Source organism: Primulina tabacum, chromosome 7, assembly GCF_025594145.1.
Source record: "Primulina tabacum isolate GXHZ01 chromosome 7, ASM2559414v2, whole genome shotgun sequence".
Lineage (NCBI taxonomy): Eukaryota > Viridiplantae > Streptophyta > Magnoliopsida > Lamiales > Gesneriaceae > Primulina > Primulina tabacum.
The window spans coordinates 36,454,067-36,469,369 of NC_134556.1; the positions used below are offsets into that span (position 1 = coordinate 36,454,067).

Consider the following 15,303-nt stretch of genomic DNA (forward strand, 5'->3'; position numbering starts at 1 on the left):
TCTCGCTATAATTTTAGCTGGTTGGAGGCTGTGAATCCCGAAGGCCTAAAGCTGACGAATCAGCCAGGGCCACGTGGTGTGGAAGAGTCGTCAATCATGCATTAGGGGGCTTGCGTTTCGGCGTGATGCAATACACCCACTTGCAGGAGATGGGCGTTGACCATCTGACTTGATGGAGAATGGTGTCCGACCTATTTGTCAAATTACGTTTTTATCCTTTGATTCATCCAAATATAACAATGATACAACCATTTAAATTTTTCTATCAAAGATAAAGTATTACAGATAAACAAACAGTCAAATTGTCATATTTAGTACAGTATTATTTATTTCATTATTTTATCAATCATCAATCATTATTAAATATGCTAATTAATTATGTATTTTTTTATGTTATTAAGATATTTATTAAATAAAAGTAAAATGATTTTTTATTCTTATTTTATTAATGAGTAGGACTCTTGTGAGACGGTCTCACGAATCTTTATCTGTGACACGGGTCAACCTTACATCGATATTCACAATAAAAAGAAATATTTTTTATGGATGACCTAAATAACATATTTGTCTCGCAAAATACGACCGATGAGATCGTCTCACACAAGTTTTTTCCTTTATCAATAAACAATCATTATTAAATACATTAATTAATGGTTGGATGCTAAAAAATGTTTTCCCTCCAAGTGGAAAAGGTGTTCCCGCCATAACCGAGAATATCATTATTGGCCATTAATTATCGTTATTATTATATTATTATCAGCCGTTGGATTATTTCGGCGGAAAAATGAAGTGACTACCGGATTTTTTTGGGGTATTGAAGAACTAGGAGGTTTTTAAAATGTTGTAGCAGCTTTTTTATTCATTGAACTTATTATATGTGTGAAATATAATAAATTATGATCATTTATCAATATATCATGATTGAATATATGTGCACGATTTATTTATTAAACACACGTATCATATGATTAATGGGTAACGACACTACCCACAACTGCACAATTATTAAAATGGTGCATGTAGAATCAAGAATACACGGGTTCAAATATGGCTCTATAGATTGAAGGGATATAAAATTAGGCCGACACAGATTTATATAACTTGTTATGGATGAAATATACTATTATCTCATAACTTTAAATTCTAGTAATAAACATAGTTGATATTATGAGCGAGTCGGTAAACATTGATAAGATTAAGTGGTACAAACCTCAAATGGTCTAGCAACATGTAACCAGTAATTAATAGCAAAACTTAAAGAATGTATGAATATATATTTAATTCTCACTCAAATCACCAAGCATGAGAAATATATGCAAAATTAAGAATGTTTGGTGACATTAACGAGTAGTTGGGAGTTGGTCAATATGAAAAACTAGTGTGAAACAAATGATAGAAACACATTTCAATTAATATCAAACACATTTTATAGCAATGAGTGAAATATATAAATTAAGCATTCAAGCTCTCCCATCATATTTCATATAATCTCTTTCTCAAGTTCTTATCCTCATCTTATGAGTATTATTTGACTGTTTGTTCTATAATAATTGTGAGGTATTTGTTATTCTGTATTAAGAAAGTGAGTGTTTTGTTTAAAACACAATGACACATTGTAACTTTTAAAATATCAAAGTGAAATCTTTTGATCTTATATGTGATTTTAAATAATTTTTAAGAGTTTTCCATTAAAATCTCATTATTCAATTTTGTTATTTATTTTCATAATTATATTTCAAAATATCGCACAACCGGAGACCAATAACAAGGAGGACTTCATGATTTTAAGCTTTAAGTGGTTCTAAATTAATATTCCGAAATCTTGAAATGGCCAAAATTTATAATTTTAAAGCAATTAAGAAAAACCAATCAATCGTGTCTAAGTTATAATTATAAGAAAAGTAGCAGTCAATTAGAAAATAAGTATCAAAGTATAGAGCATAATTATAATGTTTTCATATACAAAATTCAATAATAGTAGCCACGTTATTTATTACGATGGGCTGATATGCTACTGTAGGTAACATGTGTCTGGTCAAAATTCCTTTGTATTTAATGTGGGGGATAGGGGCTATGTTGACTATGGGTTCCCCTACCTTACTTTTTGTTTCATTATTATTAGTTTTATAACTTAATTTATAAATAATGAAAAAGTAGGTCTTTTACCAGACGATCTCATGAATTTTTATCTGTGAGACGAGTCAGTCATATCGATATTCACAACAAAAAATAATACTCTTAGCATAAAAAGTAATACTTTTTCATGGATGACCCAAATAAGATATATGTCTCACAAAATACGATCTCGTAAGACCGTCTCACACAATTTTTTGTCATAATGAAATGAATACATTTAGAAATTATAAAATGTCAAAAGTTAAAATTTTACTAATTTATTTTTAGAATTTCACCGAATTTTTTATTAAATAGACAGTGTCATATATCTCATAATTTTTTACAATAAAAAATAATAATGCATGATAATGAGTAAAAGAATAATAACATCAAAAAATTGCTGCAATCGTTCGCATAGTAAGCAATTGGTATTAATATTCTAATTGTTAAATTTGTATAAAATTATATCTTGAATCAAATTTATCATAATTAAATTTTTTTAACATCAAATAGTACAAAAGTTTGGTTGGATTGGGCCAAACTGGTTGGATTGGGCCAACTTAGCCCAATCCTATAAACAAACCCATCACCATTGTTTTACAATGTGTGCCATATATTATAACATCATACAAACGAAAAATACAGAATATCATAAATAAAAAGCCTCCAAAGATACCTTCTCTGCATGGATCAATTTTCTGATTTTCTTAATATAAACTAATTCTAGCAATATTAGCCGTGCTCAGCTTAATTTTCTTGGATTTCCGTGTGAGTGATATGTGGATGATTCACAATGGTTTAAAACAGCAATATCGCTTCAGCTTTTTCATCCGGCCTGACCCAGACCGGGGGGAGGTCTTCTTTTCTCCATCTGAACTTGCATTTGTATGGCTACCGGATGGCGATGAAGAAGAATCAGAGAAATTCGAAGGGCCTTCATCTCGGGTGTCGGATATATGCCTTTTAGCAGTATTTTCTAGTGCTCTTTCTACCGTCAACTGTTCATTTCCTGAAGTACTTCCACCAACAGAGAGTGCAGATCCTAGGAATGCATCAAAAGAAAATGAAGAATAAAGCCTTATCGAGTACGAATACAGACTACAAGGAAGTGACTCGTATTATCACTGATAGATACACCTGAAGAGGGAGGCTGAATTATTACGCGGTCGGATCTCACCGAGTGAGTGAAATCGTATCTAGAACTCGAAGGATTCTCCTTAGTTTTTATGCGATCTTCTTCCTCAAGATCCTGTAGTAAAGCCAACGAATCAAAGTATTCTTCTGACAACTTGCTAGGACAGGTTGAATTCTGTGAACTGGAAGAATTAGATTCAGGATCATCTTGTAGATCATTCAATTCCAAATAATCGCCTCTTGACAAACATTCTAGTTCAGACAAATCTCGTGGAGAAAAATTTGAAGTGATATCCGTCAATGGGAGCAATCCCGCATCACATTCCGGTTTAGCCTACAAAAAATGAAATATTGACAATGAGCCAAGAAACCATCGGTTAAATAATGTGATTTAGACCATTACAAGTGTAAAACAAATGTAAAAGGAACACAAGTCAGCGCACCTGGGATTCATTTTTAGAATCTTGTAGTGAGGTACTATTTATGTCTGGTATAATTGATGCAGCCATACTAATTGGCTTTGATCCATCCACAGTTTTGTTGTTCTGAGAGGACTGCGACTCATTTTCCGAAATTCTTGCCTTATAGAGGAAGACTTTACACAGTGATCTCGACTCCTGCACAATTACTAACCAAATTGACTTGCAGTTCAAAAGAACACAGACAGATATAATAGCTACAGTGGGTACTTTTGGCTTATCTTTATAGAATCGTCCCTTCTGAGTTATTTTGTGCTCATGCATAAGCCAATCAGTTCGTTGTCCATGAGGGGCTTGGCCTTCGAAATATTCAAGACTCGCTCTCCAACCAAAAATGGATGAGTTCGAATATATCTTACAAGCTTCCCCTTTGTCTTTCCAAAATCCATAAACCGAATCCTTGTTCTCATTTGCATCTACTAGGTACCAAATTCCTTCTGCAAGAAGCATCGAGCATTTCTTTTTCATTTCGGAAACTGTAAAATGGTAGTAGCTAAGCATGCCCAAGAATATTTACTGTTTTGCCGTATATGCCAGGAATATCACGATTTAACATGAAAGTTACAGGTGAAGGTCTTAGCTGTGTTCTACTGAATGAAACAACATATGTTGGTGAGTGATAATTGATGGAAGGACATATTGCATATTGAAGTATAACTAGAAAATCACCTAAGATCCATATCCATGTTAATGAAATACTATGTCTAAGCACTAAATCGATCAGATTATCTAGTTCAATGAAGAGCACTAACTTATTTATTCTGTGTAAAAGACCTGTTTGATGTGAGCAGTTTTAAGGAAATAGAAAAGAGAGCTCGAGTCAGAAAAATGCTACTGACTATATCCTTGCTGCCATATGTTCAACAAACTTTGTGAGAACTGAAAACAATAGTTGATGACACACGAGAGTTTGGTGAATTACTACTCCAAACAATTACCCTTACAATATTGTATAAATAAATATTTTATGTGAATTGAATATGTGATATTAACTCTGATGCATTGAGCTATCGCCCGTTATACTATGAGTTAAAAACTGGCGGCTGTGGCAAGACTCTAAAGTTGAGCTTGGATAGAAAGATTTCATTTGGAGGGAAGGATTTGAAGGGTGAATTTGAAATGACATTCATCTTGAGTGTATTTGAGTGTATTTCAAATCCATTGTAATCAACATTACATCTACATAAGCTAAGGAATGGGTGAATTTGAATAATATCAAAGCAGTCAAATGGATTTGAAATTCATAACCTCGAATCCTTGTATCCAAGCACAACCTAACATTTGAAACCATATATCAATCCGAACTTCACATTTTGATTGTGACGCCATCAAAAGACAGCCAGAGAAGATGACCGAGGCAACCACTAGTCAACTATTTAATTGTCACCACCATCATAAAAGTAGTTTGACATGAGAGTTAATAACCACTTCCATAGTATTTCCAATCGGAATCAGTCACAGTAGCGATGGAACATAAACAAGGCATGAGTAAGAATTTTTACAAGCATGGATATTCAATTGATAGAAAGAACAATAGTAAACATACATAATAAAACAAATGGCAGAAACCTTAAAACCCACCTGGTAAATTCGAAGGGTGGTACTGGAAGGGAGTCATATCTGCTAGCACATTAGTTGGGAGAGAGAATCCTCGATTGTATCGATCCAGCCACAAAAAACTTTGCTCATCATTCAAAAGCTGACCAATTTCAGCAGGAGAAGAGGGCCCTACCGGAGGACACATGGTAATCCAATGCAAAGAGAGTGCCACAACACTTGATGCCTTAACTGGGTTCATGAGAAAACAAAGCAAAAAAAAATTGACACGAAAGCTGACTGATCACAAAGAGAAGTTTTAGGTTGTGACCAGAAAAATAATACAAATCCCATTTGCTAACAGTGGCACAGATATGAGCAAATAGTATGTAGGCCGATATTTGAAGGATGAACTGGTTATGTGGAAATGTTAGTTTTAATAGATCATATTCTACTTAAAATAAACATATAATTGAAGAGTTTTGGGCTTTATTCTACATTGTGATGCAAGTTGATATATATGTTAAAATCGGATAACGAAAATATATAACGATGAAGTTATAATTCTGAACTCCATCAAAGGGACCCACAGTCTCCACTCCCCTTCCCTTCCCCCAGCCAAGTAACTCCCCCTTGGCGTATTTTATATAAAGAAGCTAACTCTTTACATAGACGACGACACACACTAGGGCTCAATACGCTTGCTTCACAGGAATTTCCCGAATGTAGGAAGTCATCCCCACTAAAATTGTAAGTTTAGACAAACAATTATCGTTGTTACATAGATTTTTCGAGCTTCCTATAAAGCCGACGAATTCTTAGAATCAGAAGTGTTACAAGTTGGCCAAACATGCTTCAGGTTTGTATCTTTCTATGAATGATTAATCAAGTCCCATCTACTCATAAGAAATTTCTACAAGTTTCAATAACAAGATTCACCACGGATTCCACTCCGTGCCCATGTGCTAATTCATAACAGGTTCCATCTAAACATAAACAGATTGGCCATCAAGACCAGAGAAGACAAAAATCACAGCAGAAAATTCCTCGAAGTTCACTCAAATAAGGTCTAAATATGAGGAAACCTGAAGTACACTACGATCACAAGTTGCAATAATTTCGAGAAACCTCAGCTCAAGTAAACCCAACTAGAAATTTGAAGACTGCTCACCAAAAACACCAAGATCACTCAGTTGCAAACTCAATCCAAGAAAACAAAGCATCGACTGCCAAACCAAAAGGGAAAAAAAAAAGAAGCAAGATTTACGCAAACAACTCACAAAAGTCCTCAAAGAACAATCAAAACTAATAAAAAATAACCCACAAACCCGAGTAAAAGGGCGAAAACCAAACCTTCTCGTTCACAAGGCGAGGCAGGAACGCGCAGCCCTTCTCTTCGCGTCACTTCGAGGCTAATCAAGAAATACCACTGGTGTATATGTAAAATATGATTATATCACAATTAACATAATTGCTCTAGTTTCTTTCTTTCTTTTTGCCTCCCAAATCATCTTCATTAATATCGACATCTTCAAAAACAAACAAAAACAAAAAACAAAAACAAAACCAAAAACAAAAACAATTTTTTTAAAAATAATATTTACAAACCTTCGTGCTTTGCTATATCAAATAATATTTATAGTAATTTGAATTAATTTGTATATATCTATATTATCAAGTATAAAAACAGAGAGAAAATAAAAGTCGATCTTACTAGCAATCCGGTCTGGTTGGTGAAAGTGGGCAAGACAAGTGTCTTATCATGATTGGCTTAGATAATAATTTTATAGATCATAATAATTTCCTTTTTCGGTCAAACTGAAAGACCGCATATTTGACATTTTGTGACCAGAGACTAGGGATGACAAATTTTTTCACGGATTTGGAGTTCAGCGGGGCAAACCCGCCCCTCCCCTGCCCCCGTCACGTTTCGTCCCATTGTTATCCCTACTCGAGACTCACTGGAGTAGTTTTCTATCATGAACGAAATTAGACATTGTCAACAACTGACGATCTAGTCTACGAATAAAAAAAAAAGATGATCTTAACATAAGAATATTGTCCTTATGCGTTATCCAAATATGTTGGATTCGTTGGATCTAACATTAAGATAAATATTATACATGAAATTTCGAACCATGAGCTAGTATTGAAACGTGCATGAATCAAATTTAGACGATTTTATCATATGGTTCAGTCTATCACCTCACATGTCATGATATGATTCAAAATAAATCAATGGATGTATTAATTAAAATATGTCGCTTGTGAGACGGTCTCACGAATATTTATTTTTGAGACGAGTCAACCCTGTCGATATTCACAATAAAAAGTAATATTTTTCATGGAAGACCCAAATAAGATATATGTATCACAAAATACGACCCGTGAGACCGTCTCACACACAAGTTTTTGCCTATTAATTATTGAAATTGGAATAAAGACAAATAAATCTATTCATTCCAATATGACACAACACATTCACATACGAATATGATCAACAAGATTTTAATTTTCAACAAGTCATAAAATACTTTTATTCAATAAACATCTTATTTAAAGATATATAAGTTATAACCCACACAAAATTAATATTAACAACTTATTAAATATTTTGTGACAAAATAGGCTATGAACTAGATCCGAATCATTCTCAACGAGTCCATTTGACCACCTTTCGAAAATCAGAAGTAGATATTATTTTATAAATAAATTATTGGAATATTGAATTTTGATAATAATCATTTTCGCAAAAATATAATCATCATTTCACCAACTTTTAAATTTCAAGTAAATTAAATCAGATATTGTTGCAAATCAGAGTTTAAGAAACACATAACTAATTTTTTTAAGTCAAAAATCAAGAATCATTTTTGTAATTATTGCAAAGATTATTTTAAAGCATGTACAACGATGTGATGCAGCTGATAACTTTAACTGATACTGATGTCAGTGTTGATAACTTCATCTCGTTTTTTTAAGTAATGAGATGAAGTAGTTAAAAATAGTGTTGAGATATAATTTTTTAATTTCATTAAATAATTTTGTATTTTTTAAAAAAACAAAATAATTAAACAAATTTATAAATAATTTAAATAATACAATTCATGTACAATATTGTGATAAAGTTGATAACTTTATTGATAGTGATGTCAGCGTGGATAACTTCATCTTATTTTCTTTAGTGGTGATATATATGAAATTGTAAAGATGATGTTAAAACATAACATTTTAATTTTATTAAATACTTTGTATTTTAAAAACAAAATAATTAAAATAAATTACAAATAATTAAAAAATTACAATTGCATATAATAAAATTTAAAACACAACAAAAAATTATACATGATTTTAAAAAAATTTGAAAATTACGGTTGACTAAAAAGTGTATGAATTTTGGCAAAAATGTGTGTGAAACGATATCACGGGTCATATTTTGTGAGACAGATCTCTTATCCGGGTCATCCATGAAAAAATATTATTTTTTATGCTAATAGTATTATTTTTTATTGTGAATATCTGTAGGGTTGACCCGTCTCACAGATAAATATTCGTGAAACCGTCTCACAAGAAACTTATTCATGGATTTTAGTATGCATCCCAATGTAAACTTGAAACATTTTAAATCAAATCCTTCTTATTGTTTTTATACATTTTTACAGCAGCTGATCTCAATCAGAAAAATTTGAATGTCCAAAATTTTCTAAAAAAAAAAATGAGATGAACATTTCATCGCACGGAGCCCACCAGCTTCCTCACCCCTTGGAGCCCGTGGCGAGGATACAAGAGGCAGAGGATGATGCATGGCCTTGGTTTTATTACTCTCCTGAAAAATATTATTCATGTTATATTGTGATTAATGTTTTCGTAATCGGATTGATGATCGAAATCTGTTCGGATCCAAAACTTTTATATCGTATAAAATTATATTATAATATAATAAATGTATACAAATAATTTTCAAAAATATATTTATGAAATTTTAAATCTTTAAACAATATAAATATAATCAAATATAATTATATACAAACATATTTTTTTTAAAATAAATTAAAATAAAAATAATACTAATAAAATAATATTTTAATAAAATTCAAAATCTAAATATTCATATATATAATTAAAATAAAATATAAAATTGAATTTAAAATATAACAAATAATCAAATTCTAAACAAAAAAGTTTTTTTTAAAAAAAAAAATTGAACCAATCAAATTGATTTTTCACCATGTCACGACCAATCCAACCGGTTCTTGATCGATTTGTCTCATTCTAATCGATTTGACCGCGCAAACGATCATCAGACTTGGTCCAGACTGAACCCGTGATTAGTTTTAACATATTTTAAATTTTATAAACAGCAAAAATATTATAGACCATCCAATCACACAAAAAGTTGTATCTTTTATAGTTTGATTATCTTATATGTATAGGCTCCTCTTTATGCTTCCTCTTTTGGTCTCACTTCTTTTTGAATCTCTTATTCTGGTCTAAATCACGAGGATCGTTGGCTATAGCTTCTTGCATGTGTCAAGCATTTGGCTTCGCTTCCCCTCCCACTCACTTCTACTCGCACTGGCACCGACTAGCTGACAGGACATTCATTCTTTCTACTATCTCTATCTAGCAAGAATCACCTCGGGCTCAGACCGCCCCTTGAGCTATTTGGTCTTCAGTTGTATATATATATTTTCTTAAAACATAATCGAGCACAACTTTATTTCCTAATAATTTTCCAAAAAATTAAGTAAATCTACTAAAGAAAAGCATAAAACATAACCACAGAAGCCCCTACCTTTTCTACGAAAAAGGCATTAAACACTCCCCAGAACTTATTACAACAAACCACAAATTCCCATCTCTAGTTCTGCCTGTAAGCAATGTAATTGGCCAAAGCCACCAGTGGTGCCGCCTTATAGGGATCAAAACCAACCAGCTGCTCCTTAGCCTCCTCGTTCAACTTCTGAGCAAACTCCCTAGCCTTTTCCAATCCAAGTAACTTCGGATACGTTGTTTTATCCGCCACCAAATCTTTACCGGCAGTTTTCCCCAGTTCAGCTGATGATTTTGTGACATCTAATATATCATCCACCACCTGAAAGAGAAGCCCTATTTTCCTAGCAAACGTCCTTAATTTCTCAACTTCGAAATCACTCCCTCCGCCCAAAATCGCCCCCAAGACCACCGAAGCCTCGAGTAATGCAGCAGTTTTATGTAGGTGTATGAATTCTAAAGTATCCAATCCTACATTTGTATTCCCTGTGCAGCTCAAATCCACCACCTGCCCAGCTACCAGACCCTCCGACCCAATCGCCTTCGCCAATTCCCCAATCGCCGCCAAAACCCTGTCCGGGGACACCCCGGTGGAGCCAGTGGCGAGAAATTCAAATGCAAAGGCCAGCAAAGAATCGCCTGCAAATGGGAATTTAAAACCAAGATTTTAGACTGACTAAAAAAGTCAACTAAGAGTGTTGTAGCAGTTTCATTCAAAAAATTAATCCAAATGTCTACCAAATCTTACCGGCCAAAACCGCCACATCCTCGCCGAACACTTTGTGATTAGTGGGCTTTCCACGGCGGAGGTCGTCATTGTCCATACACGGCAAATCATCATGCATAAGGGACATAGTGTGAATCATCTCCACCGCGCAGGCAGCGGGCACAGCGGCGGACTGCTTGCCACCGACCACCTCACAGGCGGCGATGCACAAGATGGGGCGGACCCTTTTTCCACCGGCTAACAAAGAGTACCTCATCGACTCGTGAATCATCACCGGATTCTTCACCGAAACCACCTCGTCTAAAGCTTTGTTCACAAATGTGGCTTTCTCTAAAACGTAAGTTTTGAAATCGAAAGGGGATTCCTCATCCGAGGTCAAGACTTTTGCTTCATGTTCCGTAACAATGGCGGACACGTTTAAAGAAGATATGAACTTCCTCGATTTGGAAAAATCGGGCTTGCAAACGATTCTGGGATTGTAAACGAAACCAATTAAGGATCCAAACGGCAATGGTTGCTTCAAAATCGAGCGAGACTGAACCCATGGATCCACAAGATTTAAAGATCTCATTTTTTTCTTGATTTCAGCCTCAAAAATCACAGCTTTTGTTTTCTGGGATTGAAGAGTTTGTACGTTTTTCGAACTAGTGTAGCTTAATTTGATTTAAATGGCTGTAAATAGGACACGTGAAAAGGGGAATGATACAACATTGGAAAAGCTGATGATTTAAGTGGGAAAGAGATAGGGTTGTGGATGAGGAGTGGGATTGCAGTTAAAAATGCAAGATGACACAAATGGTGGATGCTTCATTTTTGGTTTTGGTTGGGTGTGGTTTGCTCCACTGGACTGCCCAATCAAGTCACCAAATCATTTAAATATTTTTATAAAAACAATTTAAGGTGCATTTTTATTCCCTTAAAATAATATTATTCGATGTATTACTCATACTTTATTTTATAATTTACATAATATATATATATACATAATTTAGAGATGGTATTGGAGTGGAGATAATTTTTTAGATTAATAAGCATCTTTTTTATATTTTAAGGTTAATTATTGACATTAAAGACAAAAAGTTTAAGTATAAGCATCATTAAATTAATTCGGATCTTAAAAAAACAAGTTGTTTTGGTATAATTGTTGACAATTGAAACACAATGGAAATGGGCTGGTGAGGTCTAGATCGAATAGTTATGGTTGAGATTATGAGACTTGTTGGTCTCATATTCAAGTCCTGTTGATTGCGAGTAGTTCTCTTAGTTTTCCGTCAGTAGCGCGGACAGTTATATTATATCTAATATTTATAAATTTCATATACATTATATATGGAATGTATAATTATTGTATATACCAGAAAATATGTTCATTGTAAATAAGATTTGTGATTATAAAAACTATACTTAGTTATTAATACAAAAAAATAAGATTTGTGATACCAAAGTAAATGAGAACAACGACGAATGATCTCAAAGTTTTCAATATTTTATCGTGAATGATTCATAACAGTTAATGTAAGGACCGTGTATCGTATTATCGTAAATCTTATGTGATTATCGATAATTTATGAAATTGTCATGTGATTATGTATTTGATGTATATCTTGACAATGGAATTGAGAAAATAAGTATTTAATACGAATTTGACGTTGTAAGAGCTCGAGTGGAGAAGCCAGACGCCAATAAGTACAAAATCGATATTTTGTACAGAACATCTGGCGCCCGAGCAGGTAGAAGATTATCGCCCGAGCGCCAGTATAGCATATGAGGGTGTTCTTGGACAGAATATGCCGCGCCCGAGCGGTAATATGTGACCGCCCGAGCGTGGTACAAAAATAGCTCGGGGACAGAATGTCTCGCGCTCGGGCGCGAGAATTCTATCGCCCGAGCGCCGAAACGGTGGAGATAAGAATAAGCTTTTTCTTCTTTCTTTCTTCACTCCAAATCGACTTCGAAACGCTGTCTAAACGCGAAAAAAATTATATATTTGTGATTGTCGCGTCGAGGGCTTCTGACTGAGGTAATTTTCTTCTGGTTCCAGCAGCTCTAAATATCAAAGTGCTGGAATAGCATGTATTTGAAGTTGAATTTCCTATATGTAGTGGAATAACCGACAAGAAACTCATATTCGAAGTCGGAATTGAATTATGATATGATTTGGATTTGATATGAATTTTTGAAGTTTCAAATGATATTTGAAACTCATATTAATGATTTTGGATTATGTTATTGATTGGAATGAGTATGTTATTGATGTAGATAAAGTGTAATACCAATATCTTCAGGCTACATCAACTGGAAACAAAGAATTGAGGTATGTTGCGACCGAGTAACAAACGACATATATCTGTATTATATGATATATGTCGGATTGATTTGATGGATTGGAATGAGAATACATGTCTATATGCCTTATTTGTTGATTGATGTGTCATACATGACATTGAGATTGAGATATCGATGTATAAAATAAATGTTTTGTTAACACACATCGTTTGATGCATACATCGATACACTGACATGCACGTTGAGCTATGATCCTTGGATACTCTGATATGATTTGATTGGATTCTGGGGTTTGTGAACATAATTGCTATGTTGGTATTATATGACCCGTAAAGCATAGACAATTGTAGCCCCGATGATTGGATATGAGATTTGGGATTTGATGGCGCTTTGTCGACGCTATCATACGAGTATCCCTTATTGAGGCCGGTGTGCCAGCTCGAGCATTGATTTGATAGCGATTCGATTGATTCTGACATGTGCTCAGTGGATGGGCATTTGACCTGATACCTCCATGACATACATGCATTGCATACCATATATCATTGTTTAGATATCTGTGATATATATGATTGGTTGTTCCATACGGAGCTTTGCTCACCCCCAAGGATGACTGTTGTTGTCTTTGTGTGTGGACAATGGCAGGTACTCCAGGATATCAGGAGATCGGAGAGGGTACTTCTGGAGGGAGCCACAGCTTGGGCTGAGGTTTTATGTTTATGTCTTGTTCCCAGTATATATGTATATGTATCTATATACCGAGGCATGTCCCGAGGATATGAGATGTTTGTATGTGATTGGTTTTGATTACGTGTGGGCATGTTTATGATGTGAGACTAAATACTATTTTTAGTATTCAAATAAAATGATTTGGGCTCATTGTAAAGAAAAGTTAAACTCTTTTTCCGCTGTAATTAGTTAACCCTAATCAGATTGCATTATAATAACGATTAGGAGCTAAGGGTCCCCATAGTTAAATTTACAACAAATATAAAAAATATAAAATATGATTATTATAATTTGATTAATAATATTAAAGATAAATTACAAAACAAGAGTGACAAAAATTCAAGTTGTTGATTGCGGAATAATTTGTAAATATTTTTTAAATAAATAACCTCAATAATCGGTGAAGTGATTAATACACATCAAAAAAAAATTGATTGCGAGTTTTATGTCATTAAAAACAAAGTCATCTACTTCCTTAGAAAAGAGTTTCAAATCAAACACAACCATCTTTCCGGACATATTAAAGTATTATTTTTTGTCTTGGTTATTGCATAAATCTAAGCTTAGAGCAATAAAAATAACATTCTTAACTCAAATCAATATATATCGCTTAATATAATTTTGACATTAAAAACAATATTTTTAACTCAGACTATCATATATTACACAATATTTATTCAAATTATAACTAGCAAAAAACGATACTTATGTAGTAAAAAATAATATTTTCAACATAAAGAGTAATTATAATTAAGATACTGATATATGTTTATCCACAGTTATCGGAAATTATAGAAATTTGTTTTTATTATTCATATCAATACGGAGACATCTATTTCATTTTATTTTACTTTTCGAATAATAAATCGTGACGTTTGGTTTTTATTTTGGAAAATGAAATCGTTGAAGAAGTAAATAATAAACTAAACTAAACTAAAATAGAGAAAAATGAAAACAAACAACGATCTTGTTTTGTGGAAGAAAATTCCAAAGCCAGAAATAGAAAACTTAATCCATAGGCACGCCTTTGTGGCCCAACGCGGCAACAGAAAAATACAGCGGAAAAAGGTTCAACTGAAGATAACAATTGCCTAACAATTTCCATTTTCATGTTTTAAGGAATTATTTTGAATTTCGAGAATATTTATTGGGCTTCTCATGTATGTTAGTAATAATGATTAGACAAAAGATTACATGAGACGGTCTCACGAATAGTATTTTGTGAGACGTCATCAATGAAAAATATTACTTTTTTGCTCAGAATATTATTTTTTGTTGTGAATATCGAGAGGATTAATCCGTTTCACAGATAAAGATTCGTGAGACAGTCTCACAAAAAACCTGTTCTAATCATTATTATATGTATAGGACAATGTTCCACTTATCATAATTAAATACTAAAAATACATGTACCATACAAATTTTTTATAGGTCAAGAAGGGTTTTAATATGTTTTTGGTAATGTTTATAATTCACAAACAATTGAATTGGAGTGAACAATTGCAAGAACAAATCCATCAATGA

General features: G+C 33.3%; 2 protein-coding genes across 5 annotated transcripts; both read right to left on the reverse strand.

The window, feature by feature from the left end:
- Window positions 1–2,746: 2,746 nt before the first annotated feature.
- LOC142551573 (uncharacterized) lies at window positions 2,747–6,790 on the reverse strand. 4 transcript variants are annotated; one of them, XM_075660876.1, is made up of 6 exons: window positions 6,618–6,783; window positions 5,310–5,516; window positions 3,939–4,165; window positions 3,693–3,866; window positions 3,253–3,583; window positions 2,747–3,157 (listed from the first exon to the last, which is right to left on the reverse strand). In XM_075660876.1, exons 2-6 carry the CDS (start codon window positions 5,470–5,472, stop codon window positions 2,904–2,906), a joined length of 1,149 nt encoding a protein of 382 aa, XP_075516991.1. In that variant the 5' UTR covers window positions 5,473–5,516; window positions 6,618–6,783; the 3' UTR covers window positions 2,747–2,903. The 4 variants fall into 4 exon arrangements, with proteins under 4 accessions (XP_075516991.1, XP_075516988.1, XP_075516987.1 ...); XM_075660873.1 differs by having other exon boundaries at window positions 3,693–4,165; window positions 5,310–5,511; window positions 6,613–6,790; XM_075660872.1 differs by having other exon boundaries at window positions 3,693–4,165; window positions 6,618–6,788.
- Window positions 6,791–9,926: 3,136 nt separating this feature from the next.
- LOC142551574 (geranylgeranyl pyrophosphate synthase, chloroplastic-like) lies at window positions 9,927–11,528 on the reverse strand. The gene is made up of 2 exons (XM_075660877.1): window positions 10,786–11,528; window positions 9,927–10,676 (listed from the first exon to the last, which is right to left on the reverse strand). The coding sequence occupies exons 1-2, from the start codon at window positions 11,333–11,335 to the stop codon at window positions 10,126–10,128; spliced, it is 1,101 nt and encodes a 366-aa protein (XP_075516992.1). The 5' UTR covers window positions 11,336–11,528; the 3' UTR covers window positions 9,927–10,125.
- Between the last annotated feature and the right edge of the window lie 3,775 nt (window positions 11,529–15,303).

What these genes read in the sequence shown, in the direction of transcription:
- LOC142551573 (XM_075660873.1), bottom strand. Translation starts at nt 5,472, where the DNA reads ATGTGTCCTCCGGTAGGGCCCTCTTCTCCTGCTGAAATTGGTCAGCTT. An exon ending in CCACCCTTCGAATTTACCAG is followed by an intron (nt 4,166 to 5,309) that starts GTGGGTTTTAAG and finishes TGCTTCTTGCAG; the next exon opens with AAGGAATTTGGTACCTAGTA. An exon ending in ATTCTAAAAATGAATCCCAG is followed by an intron (nt 3,584 to 3,692) that starts GTGCGCTGACTT and finishes CATTTTTTGTAG; the next exon opens with GCTAAACCGGAATGTGATGC.
- LOC142551574 (XM_075660877.1), bottom strand. Translation starts at nt 11,335, where the DNA reads ATGAGATCTTTAAATCTTGTGGATCCATGGGTTCAGTCTCGCTCGATT. An exon ending in GGATGTGGCGGTTTTGGCCG is followed by an intron (nt 10,677 to 10,785) that starts GTAAGATTTGGT and finishes TCCCATTTGCAG; the next exon opens with GCGATTCTTTGCTGGCCTTT.